The sequence below is a fragment of the Triticum urartu genome, chromosome 6A (assembly GCF_056163025.1).
Source record: "Triticum urartu cultivar PI428250 chromosome 6A, HENAU_Tu73, whole genome shotgun sequence".
NCBI classification, from domain to species: domain Eukaryota; kingdom Viridiplantae; phylum Streptophyta; class Magnoliopsida; order Poales; family Poaceae; genus Triticum; species Triticum urartu.
In genome coordinates, this window is record NC_141878.1 from 570,006,303 (window position 1) to 570,020,519 (window position 14,217).

Sequence of the window (14,217 nt, forward strand, 5' to 3'; positions counted from 1 at the left end):
ACACGGGTGCGACGCTGGCCAGGCGTGTAGCGTCTATCTATGAGACGTTGCACAGTATAGCGTGGCGCCTTCGTGTCGGACGTCACACAAAAAGATCAACCGCGTGAAATAGTTTCACGGACATTTCATTCTATGATTTGATTTCGTTCATAGGTCAAATTTATCAATTTTGCCACTCTGGTCAAGGGAGGGTCCAAGGAGGTGGGTGGCGTGGCACGCAAACTTCATCTGGATGGACGGATGGATGGGTGCCGGTGGCACGCACGCAGAGGCCGGGGTTTGTTGGCTGCGCCAGGTGGTGAACAGAACAGCTGCTGCTCCGGCCAACGGGCCAAGCGAGCACTGGCTGCTGCTACTGCTGGTGCTGGCGGCGAGCGGCAACCGAACCGAGCCAGTCAGATCTCTCAGCGTCGCATCGGATCCCTCGGCTCCGCTCCGCTCTGCTTTTCTTTCTTTTCTTGCTTTCCTCGCAATCGCAGCAGCGAATAACGATGCCCCTCGGATCTGCCTGTGCGCGCGCATACTGGACTACGTACTGCCACTCCTACTCCTATCTCTGGCATCGCGGCCCTCGCTCTGGGTTTGGTGGAAACCAAGGCGAGACGCATGATGCGCAATCATAATTAATCAAGCCGCACCCTACTAGTAGTACTCCCTTCAATCCTTTTTAGTTCGCATATAAAATTTGTCTGAAGTCAAACCTCATAAACTTTGACCAAGTTTATAGAAAAGAATATGAACATTCAAGATGTGAAAACAACGACATTAGATGCGTCATGACTTTAGTTTTCATATTGTATAAATTTAGCATTGTAGGTCTGAATATTTTCTCATATAAATATGGTCAAATTTTAAAAAGTTTGACTTCAAACAATTCTTATATGCAGAGTAAAAAAGCCCTGAGGGAGTACTACCCACTACTACTCCAAGTTGAACTTTTCACAAACCAACATGTAAAACCCCAGAGCAAGTTGTGGATCTTCCACTTCAATGGTAAATTGGGACAGGAAAAAAAACATTTTAGAACATATACCCTACTAGTTTGCTGTACACCTTGGAGAATTTGGTCTAACACAAACAAGTACCATCTGGCTTTTAAACCTTGTGTACACGTGAATTGCGAACAAAACATAAATAAGCAGCAGGAAAAAAAATTGTCTGTGACGTAGACTGGACTATGAAGTTTCTATATACAGCATTAGTAATACTAGTATTTCTTATTCGCAACGTGCATCAAGAAGTATCCCCTTTTCGTCAATCTCAAGCCTAAACTAAAACAGAGTGTTCCGGTGCAAGAAACGTATCAACAAACAACTGATTTTTACGCTAACCCAAATGACCAGGGAATAGATGCATAGCAACCTCCAGTTTTGTATTGATTAACATCCTCGTCATATGTACAACACTACAACAGTGAGTCGTGATATATACGTTCTACTGTGTCACGAGGCTAAATATGTATGTACACCGAGGGGCCTGCCTGCTTCTCATCGTGGGAGACGGCGCCGGCTTACCCATGCCGGAGTAGCTATTTCCACACCTTGACTGCACCGTCTCTGCTGGCCGATATCAACCGCTGGCTCGACAAGTTGACGGAGGCCAACGCAAGGATCGCGTCCCGGTGGCAGCCGGCAGAATCAGCGGCGGCCATCGCAAGCTGCGTCTTGTGCGTCAACCGGGACGCTGGTGTAGGCGGTTTGCACGATTCCTGCACACATCGTCGAACTCTGTTAGCGTCCAACAGAGATTCAGAGACACAGCCCCACTGGAGATCAAATAGCCGTGCAGGAATTCAGCAGCACCAGTTTGGAGGTTAAAGGGACAGACATGTGAATTCAAAAGGTTCTTTAGCTGGTAGAGAACTTTTTTTTACAATGTTTTTTCCTAGAGAACTATCACCGTGTAACTTCAGATAAACAAGAGAAACAAAACAGTGATGCCGTTTTGACAAACTTACCTGCACAACCTGTACACCATAGCTGGATCGTATGTCGTAAAACTCGTCGTTTCCAACTCCTTTCGCTGAAGGACCGGCGATGCAGAAGCTTTGCTCAGGTCTTCAAAATCATCAAACAGAAGAATATATATCAATATTACATGTTGCGAATGGGAAAAATGCAGAAGCAGGAGTGTATAATAGTAATATTCAACCTGGCCTGGTCCCAGTAGCGTATCTTCAAATCTGTTCCCCCGGTCAACAGATCTCCCCCTGGCAAAGGAAGCAAGCACCGGATGCCTGGAAGGCGTGGGGGCGGATCGGCCAGTTCCTCGATTCTGTACTTGTAGTTTCCTGCCCGCCTCACGTCTTTGGCGGTTGTCTTGTTAAGAGGTTTTGATGGTGTCTTTGGCGTAACAGCATCATTCTCGGTGCCTGCTGTCCTAAACATCTGTATAGTGTGTTCGATGTTTTAGATGCCAATACATATTTCAAAGGTGCTGCTACTTATACAAAATGATGTAAAGCACATGAAAAAACAGAACAAAAAACAGGCATTCCACATTCTAAATCATGTGAAGTAACATCATGAGCTTTCTATATCACTATATCAGGATAGAAAAGTTTTCACCTATGAGGGTGTGGCATCAGTAATCTCTCAAAGGCAAGTAAATGACATGTTTTATCACCAGGATACTAGAATAAGAATATAAAGCTATACAATTACCTGGTGGCAGCTACCATTCTCAGCATTCCACAAGGAGACTTCATTGCAGCCCGCGGCCACAAAAACTAGTGGTCTTCCAGTAGAAGATATTGAGTTGTGTGGTGGTATAAGCAAGCACAATTTCTCTATAGGGCTTACTGTGGAATAGTTCCATGAGTTGACAGGCAGCAAAAACCTATGATCCCACAACGTAAGAACACCTCTTGAAGACCCTGAGATGAACCAATTTCCACACTGGCCCATCACAAGTGCTGAGATATAACCCTCCTCCGGTGACGATTTAAATGACCAAGATTCTGAATTGGACCTTGTATCCCATTTATGGATGTCACAATGTTCTGTGCTGAAAAGGATGGTTGGGCTAAAGCTATCTGATGAACAATTTACAACACTGAGAATTGCACCTTCTTTCAGATCTTTCCTTTTAACATTAACAATGCCAGAATACCTCTCTGTAGAACTCCCAGCTCCACGTGCACAGTCGACAGAAAACAAGTGCAATGTGCCATCGCTAGCACCAGCAACGACCTGAGAACTACCACAAAGCATTGTAGTACATAGAGCTCGGCTACTACCCAAGCTATAGGTTAACCTAGATCTGAAGGCAATGTCCTTTTCCAACTTTCTTGTATCCCATATCTTAATACTCGAGTCATCCGAAGCCGTCACAAAAAAGGAATTGTCATCTGACACAGCAATATCATTGACAGACAAGCGATGTTCTTGGAGATGTGCCACTAGAATTCCACGAGGCTTCCAACCTGTCTCCAGAGCCACTGATGATCTATTGAAGGAGGGCGATACTGCTGTCTCAGAGTTGGAACTACCATCACCTGGCACAGGGGAGCTGCTCTTCCTTGGGTCGCTGATGCTTAAATCACCATGCTTGCTACTGAAATGATTCTCTCTGGTCTGGAAGCCTTGAACTGAACTTGATAAACCTGGATGCCGGTTGGATTCCCAGGGCATATATATTTCTCCTAAACCACGCTTATCAGTATTAACAGAATATGATGGTATTCCTTTAGACAGTCCGTCATAAAATGAAATACTCCCAGCAGATGCATGTGGCGCATAGCCATAATATAACGATTTATCTGAAGAAATTGAATCTTTAATGTCCAAAGTAGATGTTCTCAACCTTACAGCATCTTCCAGAGCCGCAGAGGACACACTTTGTGTTGCAGCAGGATATCTTCCACCATGTAATATCTGTTCCTTTTTAACATCACCCTTCAGTAAAACCTCTCCTGTGTCCTTGGCAAGCTCTAAAGCTTGGTATAAGACTGATTTCGAGACTGGAGGCTTAAGACATGCAAGAAGAGCAGTTTCAGACAATGAAGGTGGCTCCCTGTGTAGAAATTGCCTTAAATGTGGAGAAAGGTACACATAAGTATCTACAGGCCCTAAGCTCTCACTACAGGCAGCAATAAGCCTTACAGCAGACCTTTTAACCCATTGAATTGGATGACATAGTAATGGAAGGGCCTTCCCAAATAAGCCAACGATTACCCTTTTCCTCAGATAACCGCTTTTGCACATCATGGTTAAGCAATCAAGCACGTTTACAACCACAGCCTCCATATCATCACTTAGTGCCTGTTCAAGATAGGGCAAGAGATATTCCTCAACACTTCTTGAACCAATGAAGTAGCAAACAACGACGATTTGACCAAAGTAAACTGCACGGAGTTGCTCATCATGGTCATTTAGAAATGCTGGGAGTATAGGAAGAAGAAAATCATTGCTTTGTCTGTGCCCAAAGAAGTAACATAGATAACCTATATCTTGCAGGAGAGCTCTGCGGACATTAGGTGTCTGCTTAGGTCCCATCACCAACTCTTGCACAATGTCATAAATATTTCTCCTCAGACGTGCAAGTTGACGATCAATTTTATCATCCTTCTTCTTTGCTGGTGCATCTGCAGACTGTGATGCAGCAGCCACCACTGATTTGTCTAGAGGCCCAGTATCAGCTATGCTCCGAGAACGAAGCAGGAATCTATAAGCTGTTAAAGCCAGCTTATAAATGTTACTAGCATAGCAAACTCTAACACTCTCCTCTGCATCATCTGGGAGCAAAGAAAGCATCGGGAGGATATACTCAGGGAATATCATTGCATCACTGATAGGGAAGTCTTGAACAAGACACAGAACATCAGACAAGGTTTCCAGAGCAGCACAGCGAACAATGGCAGCTGGATCTGAGAGCATTGCAATAACATAGGGAACAACCAGCTGTAAGCGACTATCATCATCTATGTATGTGGAAGAGATCTTCAGAAGAATGAGACTGGCCCTTCTCAGTTCTGGTTTTTTGACACTTCGTATGGATGAGCATATTAATGAGGCAAGCAAGACCATGCCTTCACAGCTCACCTTGGAGTGTGTCTGTTGGAAAATGTCAAAACTATAGGTATCTGATTGGGCATCATAACCAGACACTAAAGCAAGTAAGTTGCTCTTGGAGATTTTGTGCACATGGGATACATCATCGTTCTGAGCTGCCAAGATACTTGTAGTTTGACTTTGTGTTTCATTAGGCTGCTGCAAGGGCCCAATACCATTTGCACGTGAGACCATTGTGTCTCCATGGTTGTTCCTTTGCTCAACTTCCTTGAGAAGGAGATTGAGGTCTCCAACAATCTGCCGATGGTCTCCAGGAATGTTTATCTTAACCAAAGATGCGCTTTGGGCAGATTCTCTCGGTGAATTTGCAGCTTGTCCTCCAATGCCTTTCTCCCCAGATACTTGAATTTGTTCACATGCTAAGCCACTTATCATCATGTCATGTATCCTTTCAAAATTTTCCTGTGTCTTCTCAATCTGTACAAATAAAGTATGTTAGGATGCTCATGGTGAAGAGTAGTGGATGGATCAGAGAATTAACACAAACTTCAACAATCCTTACCCTAGCATCTGAGCCAAGTGGAACAATATCCAAGAAAAACTTGTGCAGAAATCTTGAAAAATAGGTTGGAAAAACAACAGTTGCATATTTTTGCAGATAGCTTTTACATGATAGCCTTTCTTTGGGGTCCAACTGAATCATGTGAAGTACCATATCTTGGATACCAGCATCTTGTATCTGAAAGAACAAATTAACAGTGAGCACCTTGTCTTGTGATACATGATACAATGGGCAGAATGAATGGCTATTGCAATCCTGTTGGATAACATCAGCAAACACCAGCAGAATCAGTGGGAGATGCGCACAAATGAAAGCATGTTCATACTTACTCCCTACACCATGCATTTTCAGTACATATGCTTCACAAACGAATTGCAAGTAAGAAGGAATGTATACCTACGGACTAGTCAAATTCGTATTAATTGATTTAGATCCACATAGAAAATATCTTTTTGCACGAAAGACAGTTAACCCTTTCCCTATTGTTTACTCAGTCAATGAAGATTCAGATATGGAAATTTTATCACCAGTTAAAGTTCTATGATTGCACTAAATTCAGCAATGGATCATCCACTTAAAATTGTCCATATGTATCCTCTTAGGGCCTGGGAAAAAACAAATCATGCAATGATAGGCGGTAGGTACTACTCTAAGGCATAGTCCAAGAGGTATGAAAAATTCAGTTTAAGACAAATATTTGGGCAGATAGCCAAACATATGAATCATAAAGTGTATACATTCACAATTCTCCTATTCTACGTGTGTTGTCATCCAACATTCCATGCCAGAACCTGAGAAGGTATTGCAACCACCAAGTTAAAAACAGAATACCCAAGTAATCAATTTTGTATGTGTTGGTCACAAAAATTCCAACATCAAACAAGATCACTGTGGGAAAAAAGAACATAACTGAATGAATTGTTGGTCCTACTTCCCAAGGAACAAGTATTACTGGCCCTATAGCAAGAAGCCAAGAAGTAATTCTGCAGGCACCCATGGAGCGACCAGGATGTTACAGTTGCTCAGAATGAATAACAGACATGTCAACCTCAAGTTCTATGTTAGAGAAACAACAGCTACAAAATAATTCAAAACAAATACAGAAACTATTTTGATGTAAAAAAAACTATTTCAAAGAGCAAGAAAAGAACAGAAAACCTTTTCTAGGGTATGTGTTGGATCATACTGGCCACGCCGATAAGCAAGCAGTTGTGAAAGCTCAAAAAGCGGCTGACCCTCCAGGAAAAGTTCAGCAAGAACGCACCTGGAAAGAAGGAAAAAATAGTTTGCCCATCAGTAAACAAGGAAATAATCCATCAGATCAGTTTATAATTTTAGCACAGTAGAGTACTGAAGAAAAGATAAGTAGCTAGTGAAGAAACACAGGAAAATCAACATCTTCATTTAAGTAACAACTCTTCTGATTTCTAACTGCACAGCACTCCTAAATCTCGATAAAGAAAAATGTGATTCAATATTTGTGAAAAATGCATGCCGCCTTAAATGAATCCAAAATAGCTCCAAATTCTTCCCCAGTATATAGTAAAACTCAGTACTTCACTGGTGGGTACATTGTCTCAAGGTGAAGATACAATGCATTGCAGCAACATACATCATGTATGGCTGACACAACAGGTCGATTGTAATATTCCAATAGCGATCAGATTTCATCTGATAAGAAAATTCCCCTTTTGTCACATAAAAAGGTCAAATGACAATACATCACATATGATCAAATTAACATGTTCAAGCAAATGATAGTGATCAGTAATCTATCATTAACATGCAAAATGGAAAGCACACATATCCCAATGGAAGAACACAACTCCCGACCAAATTAACAAAGATCTTCAACAAGACAACACTGCATACCCGAGAGAGAATATGTCCATAGATGGTTTGAGAGGTGCATCTGATGAAACTTGGGACTCGGCACCATGTTCGTGGAATCTCTGGAGAAAAAATGGAGTTTAGTTTATTTCACAGTACAAATAAAAATGTGCCATCAAAAAGAAGTTATAAGCTAACAAAGATATAGCATAAAAGTACATCACATTACAGCAGGATAACATTGTGAATGGATGTTGTGGTATGCTTCTTTCTTATTCTGGGTGCTCAGCAGAAGTTGTAAGTTCATGCCTGGAGCTGCTATTTTGTATGTACTATAGATTTGCTAACCTGTCTAAATTGGCCTGGTATAAATGTTTTTGGATCATTTATATAGTTTATCAATCAGAAGTGGTTTTTTATCATGCTTTTGTGAACCCAGTTGCTTTGGGTGGTGCTGTGTAAGTATTATACAGGCCTTTCTACTGATATATTCTTGTACTCCCTCTATTTCATATTAGAGGTCCCTGTTGTTTTGGTTCAGTTTCTCATTACAAAGCTTATGCTCTTACCTAAAACATCTATTAATTGCAGGCTTTTCCTATTGTACCCTCTTTTGAATGATGGAGATGCAGTGAGAGCAAGCATTTCAGTGAAGAGCATCTATTAACAAACTATGAGTAGCATGTAACAATTGTTACACCAATGAGAGCAAGCAAACTGAGATAAAGTGGATAAAAGAGCATTGAAGTTTTGAATATAATTTAGGTGAAGGGACTAACTTCAGGTGCGAGATAGCATCGTCGCCTTCCTCCAGTGTCGAAGAAGAAGGAAAAATCAGATGGATCATCATCCGGGATGTAAGTTGGTTTAAAAGACGCAAAGTCCGTGAGGTATAGCCAGTTCCATGAGGTAACCAGTACATTCTCACATTTTATGTCACCTAACATAAACAACAGTGTAAATACAAATGAAAGAAAAACACTACTGCTCATATAACTTAAGAGAAAACCTTCTCACCATGGCAAACTCCCTTGCTATGGCTCTGCTCCACAGCATGTATTAACTGCACAACCAAATTGAGCTAAGTCGACAACCATATCTGGAAAGGAAAGGAATGAAGAACGACTCTTACATGTGCCACTAGTTTAAGGCCACACTTAGCAAAGAGGCTGTACAACTTCCTATAGAAGACCCCCCAACATGATCAACTCTTTCACCTTTGTGCAACAAAAAAGGAAGAATGGCGCACCTGAAAAGCAAGCCACTTCTTCTCAATTTGACTGAGGAAAGGGCGTGTACTAAGTCTATCATGCAGATTGCTGTAGGAGTACTGCCTCAGGAGGTATGCTGCCTTATCTGTCTGAAACCAGACCTGAAAAACATACGAAGCTGTGTCAGCATGTCAACCAAGGGAGAGACATAGCATGTCTTCATAACAAAGCCACTCCCATCACATTGAAAGGTTATATGTGATATTTCAGTGTTGATGCATGTATCATCCTGTGAGGAAACACCCATGTCTAACTGCCCATCAGAATTTAACCTGACATCATCCATAAATAGTCCAGGAAGCAGAAGCCCATAAAGATGATAGTATAACAAGCAAGCAAATCCTAAACACAATTGACTATAAATCCAGCCCTGCTGCCTCAGCTGATACACATGACAGCTAAAATTCCCACCAGAGATAATACAACTTGACATAGGAAAATCGCTAAACCTCACTAAATTTCACAAGATAACGCATTGATAAACAGCTCCGGGGTTATTGCTAGTAATTTTCATGGGGAACAAACAGCAGAGCGAGGCCTGACCTGGAAGGGCCAGACGTGGGAGCCCTCGAGCCCCTGGAACGCCCTGCGGATCCGCTCCAGCCTCCGCTCATGGTCCTGCGAGGCGACAGGCAGATCTTCTCAGGACCTCCCACCCGAAGGGGGAAGGAAGGGGATGCGGATGCGGCGGTTACTGATTACCTTGAGGTCGAGGGGCTCCCCGGCGCGCTTGAAGTAGACCTTGACGAGGAGGAGGCCCTCGTCGTGCTTGCAGAGGACGGACTTGAGGAAGCGGCCGCGGCTGACGAGGTCGAGCAGCACGAGGTTGTAGGTGGAGGGCAGGTCGTGCAGGTAGTACTCCGTCGCCGACGCCTGCGTCGTCCGCGCGATCTTGTTCCCCATCTCCGCCTCGGCGCCCCTCTGCCTCTCCTGTCCCCGCCGCCGCGGCGGAGGGGGCTCGGCTCGCCGGGGCGGAGGCGGGGCGGCGGGGTTTTGCTTCTGGGCGCGGGTTTCCGCGGAGGGGAGGTGCGTGGCGTGGGGCGGAGGCGATCGATGGGGTCTGATGAGAGACGCCGGTTGAATTGGGGGAGAAGAGAAGGAGGCTGGACCGCGGAGGTGTGTCGTGTTGGGCTCTCCAGCGGAAACCAATCCAACCCCCTGCTGGCCTGATTCTGATCCGGTGGGAAAGGAACCCGGTTCGGTTTACAAAACCATTAGTACCGACTTTTCTTTTGAGAAACATTTGTTCTTTATTTTCAAAAAAAAACAATGTAGTAGTACTATGGTGTAGAAGTATTCAGATTTGTCAGAGTCGTGCCCCGAGGCTGAGATGGGGACGACACAGCCAACCGCGACGTCCCCGACGACATGGCCAGGACCTCACCGGAGACAGGACGACACAATGTGGGAGGAGATGGAGGGGGCTGGGCGGAGAACCCAACTAGAGGAGGAGACTCGGCTGGAGGAGGAAGGTGCAGTATCAGCCATCGAATTTCAGTCAAAAAAATTCGACTGAAACATCTTCTTTTTTCAAGCAACTGTCCCAAGGTATTTTGTATTACCTCCTTCCCAAATTAGTTGTCCTAGGTTTATCTAGATACGTATGTATCTAACAAGACAACTAATTCGGCACGGAAGCGGTACATCATAGGGATACATGAACATGCGTTAAATACTCGAGTTATAACGTCGTGGAGTAGGCAAACACGAGTAACTTCCGCCCCGAAGAAGTAGGATCACACGAGGCGATCAAGGGAGGCGACGAGGGTTTCCTTGCATGTCGCCGGTTCCCTCTCTCTCCGTCGGCCGCTCCGACGGCGGGAGGGAGGGGAAACCTCGGGTCTGTTCGCTTGGTGGGTGTCTGGTAGGGTTAGGGTTGAGGGAGACGCTGCCGAGGCTGTTGCGGCGGTGTCGCATTGGAATAAGTTTCTCCGGGCTCCGTTCGCGGTCAGGTAAGGCTTTTGCCTTCGTCTAGGAGCCAACGGGGTTGGGGATCCCCAGATCTTGTCGAGATCGTAGGCTATGGTGGCTGGAGGTCCATCGGTACTGGCCGTTTGGGTCCTCAGATGGGCGATGGATGCAAGGAGACGAAGACCTTTCTTCTTCCTTGTTGGTATGATTTGCTGCTGTTGTTCCTCTCCCTTCTCTGCGCTGATGCTGGTGAGAGATCCTGCTTTGTCCGTGCGGATGGCCCGGCCGCGGTGCTGGACCGGTCAAATGACTCGAGCTCTCTTCCTTCCAGAAGGGACACTTTTCACGGTACTCAAAGCCATAGATGGCAACGGCTGTTGCAAGTGTGTTGGATTGATGTCCATGCCCTCTCAGCGCTGGTGTCAAGAATGAAGGAAGCAACGTGGCGGCAATTATACCGTGGTTGAAGATGATGACCTGTTTGTGACTAGTTGCAGATCTTTCTGCTGCAGGGGTCTTCTCTCAAGATTCAGGGATCATGACACAGGGCTCCGAAGATCTTCTTGTGTTATGGTTGTCTTAGGATACTCTAGGTGTTCATGGTCCTTTGTGTTTGCGTTTCAGTGTGCTTGTAAGGGTCAACTACTTTGTTCTGATTCGTGATATGAATGAAAAAATTCTCAAAAAAATAATTTTACTCGAGTTATGACTGGCAAAGTGAACGCCACTAATTCACCATTGTTCTCCATGGTATGATTTAGCAAACAAAAACATGAGTCAGGATGCTTGCACTTGCAATACATCAAACATGATAGCCTACACGCACACTGCAGCTTGTCGGAGACTCTCGGCTGACACTGGGACTCGAGATGCTGCTGCAAGTACACCGAATTGGTGGTTGGAGCTTCGATTGGTGTCCCAGCTTCGGCCTGAAGAGAAGATGCAGCATCAAATTCCTAGCCTTTTATGCCGAGGGCCAGTTAAGCTCCTGTAATGGACATGAAAGATCAGGCGTGAGCTAGTGGATGTGGAAAGGAAAAGAGGGGCTTAAGCATGTGGAATTCTTACTACTACTATTGATGGCCACTGGCATCGTGAGGCGGCTCTTCGCTTCCGTTTCCAGATTCTGCAACATGTTTTCCCGTTAGTCAGAAAGGAAACAACAGCGATAAGAGATGGCTGTGGTGTCAGGAGCAAGCAAGTACCGGTAATAGCTGCCAGATTTTCCTCTTTGTACATTCCAAGAGGTGACCCGTGCACGGATAAGAGCATCTCGCCATTCTTGGGTTGTCTTACTGATTTTGGTGTCATGCCAAAAGAGAGCCGACTACTCGTGGCCTGTTCAGGGTTATGTTACAGCACAATATGTGAGCTCAAAAGGAGATTCAAGATCAAACATTTCATGTCAAGAGGGTTAAACACAAACCCCGGGTGTCTGTAGAGAATCTGGTGCTCCAATCGTTTGGCTTTCGGGCAGCTCACTCCAATTCTTCAAAGGAACAGAGAAAAAAAAAAGAATTGTCAACGGTACAGCAAAAACATCCGATATCATCACTGTACAAAAGAAATACTTACAAAGTTGTTAAAATCAAAAGTGCTCTCGATGAAGTTCTTCTGCACTGCACGCATCATATAAGGTGAGAAGATCATTCAAGTCAAGCTGCTTTGGTGCCTATAGAAGTACATCAACAACAAGTAGATAGCATTTGAACCTGAATCTCCTGAGAAATGAAAACCAGCAGCAGTTGCCAATGACGTGATCGAAGCTCGTGAAACCTTGTCATCCCTCTGGTCTCCATTTATGAGATCATCCCAGTCTTTCCATTTCAACTCAAGCTCACCCTGCTCTTCGTTCCGTACAACTGACACGTTGGGCAAGTTCTCCTGAAAAAATTGCAAGGCTGGTGTTTCTAGTTGCTCCTTGGACATGTAGGACCGCACCAGATGCAGCCGGGAGAGTACGCTCTCATTCTCTGCTGCTTGAATAGCTCTGATGGCAGCTTTCCGACGTACAACTATTTATTGAGGACAGTAGATTAGCAATTGAATCCTGATTATTGCATTAAGTTAAAGGACAGTGCCTCTATGATATGCATTCTTATTGTATTAAATACAGAGGAAAAAATCACAAGAATTCAGGTTTTGACATAGCAGCAGAAAGAGCTCCATTCAAAAGAACCGTAATGAGAGTTTGGTCAGGCATGATAGAGCCAACTGCCTAGAGAATAAGATGTCGGTATATTTGCACTAGATTACAACCTTCACATTGACATTAGATTTCAAAGTTCAGCCTAAAAAGTGGACTGTATCCTACATTCCTACTGACTGCCAGTGCCAGGACAAATTGGGGATGGTGAATCCTTTGGAGCAGGCTTGAACCAAAGATCCCCGACACTGAAGAAGGTATGTTGCTTCCTCAAGATAATTTAAGCCGTCATTTTACATAGATTCATTCATGGACGCTTTAAGCAGAGAAGAATAGTAAAGCAGTAAAATCGGCTTGTGCTGCATCCACATAAACTCTTGGGAGTCAATCACATGGCTCCTACGCTTTACCTTCTTCCAACGGCGACCAACACGGAACGAAAGTTCATATGGCAGCCACGGGGGCCAAGAAATGCAGTGCAGCGGCGACAGACGACCTACGGCGGTGAGCGGCGGCACGAGTACGACGGCGCTCTTCCTCCTCCCTCTATCTTTCTTTCCCCCGCGCCTACTGCTTGGTGTAGCTAGCCGCGAATTTAGCATCTAAAACTGACTTCGGGCGGGGCGGATTGGGGGGAGGGAGTTAGGGCTCGGGGGCACGTACACTCTTGGTCGGCGGACCACCGCAGCTTCTCCTCCACCGACGCGTCGGGGCCGGGCGGCTTGGGCGGCGACGGCGGCGGCTGCTGGGCGGCGGGGCGAGCCCCCCGCTTCTTCCTCGGCGGCATCGCCGCGGGCTTGACGGGAAGGGGAAGGGCGGATTTGGGGAATTGGGGGCTCGGGGAGCTTGGTTTGAACGGGGGAGAGTGGGATCTGTGTGGGGGGAAATGAGGGATTTATTTTGGGTATTGTATTGCCATGAGGCCCATGGTTAGCTGGGCTCGTAGAGCCCGCGTGAGAGCCCATTGTTGTACTTTTATTTTCAGATTCTAAAAACAAACTATTTTTTTCTTTCAGAATTGTTGTTTTTTAAACACATGGTACAGGCACGACGCTCAAATGCACACGCACTCACTTGTATGAACGCACGTATGCACCAAATAAGCACTTCGGAGAGATTGAGTCATAGTTTTTCAACTTATGATTTGCGGCCCAACTTTTTGAAGTATCTGTCCAACACCATCATACAATAGACCATCTATAACCGGACTCATTAAATATCACCCTCAAACATCCGCGGGCGTGCCTAGGCATGTTCACTGACAGTGGCCGATGACCCGTCAATTGTCTGTGTCTACAATTACGTCCTTCATACCAAATCCTCAAATTCATACATTCTGGTGCAACATAAGGTAAGCACGCATAGGTTATGTAGATCAGACACCTAGCTCATCGTACATGTCATCAGAATAGCAAAAATTGGCATGTTCTAAATACTAGAGTTATGAAGAAAGTCCACCCATGACTGCCTTTGCCTTGCCCTTGC

At 45.0% G+C, this 14,217-nt stretch overlaps 2 protein-coding genes across 2 annotated transcripts; both read right to left on the reverse strand.

Annotated features, from left to right (window-relative positions):
- Positions 1-1,349: 1,349 nt before the first annotated feature.
- On the reverse strand, positions 1,350-9,802 carry VPS15 (protein kinase family protein / WD-40 repeat family protein). The gene is made up of 12 exons (XM_048680601.2): positions 9,378-9,802; positions 9,219-9,293; positions 8,654-8,776; positions 8,422-8,467; positions 8,184-8,344; positions 7,447-7,526; positions 6,733-6,838; positions 5,575-5,751; positions 2,664-5,489; positions 2,152-2,387; positions 1,958-2,057; positions 1,350-1,708 (listed from the first exon to the last, which is right to left on the reverse strand). Exons 1-12 carry the CDS (start codon positions 9,576-9,578, stop codon positions 1,529-1,531), a joined length of 4,311 nt encoding a protein of 1,436 aa, XP_048536558.1. The 5' UTR covers positions 9,579-9,802; the 3' UTR covers positions 1,350-1,528.
- Positions 9,803-11,316: 1,514 nt separating this feature from the next.
- Positions 11,317-13,603, reverse strand: LOC125512821 (translation initiation factor). The gene is made up of 7 exons (XM_048677900.2): positions 13,396-13,603; positions 12,299-12,601; positions 12,162-12,205; positions 12,013-12,075; positions 11,792-11,924; positions 11,655-11,712; positions 11,317-11,574 (listed from the first exon to the last, which is right to left on the reverse strand). Exons 1-6 carry the CDS (start codon positions 13,517-13,519, stop codon positions 11,660-11,662), a joined length of 720 nt encoding a protein of 239 aa, XP_048533857.1. The 5' UTR covers positions 13,520-13,603; the 3' UTR covers positions 11,317-11,574; positions 11,655-11,659.
- Between the last annotated feature and the right edge of the window lie 614 nt (positions 13,604-14,217).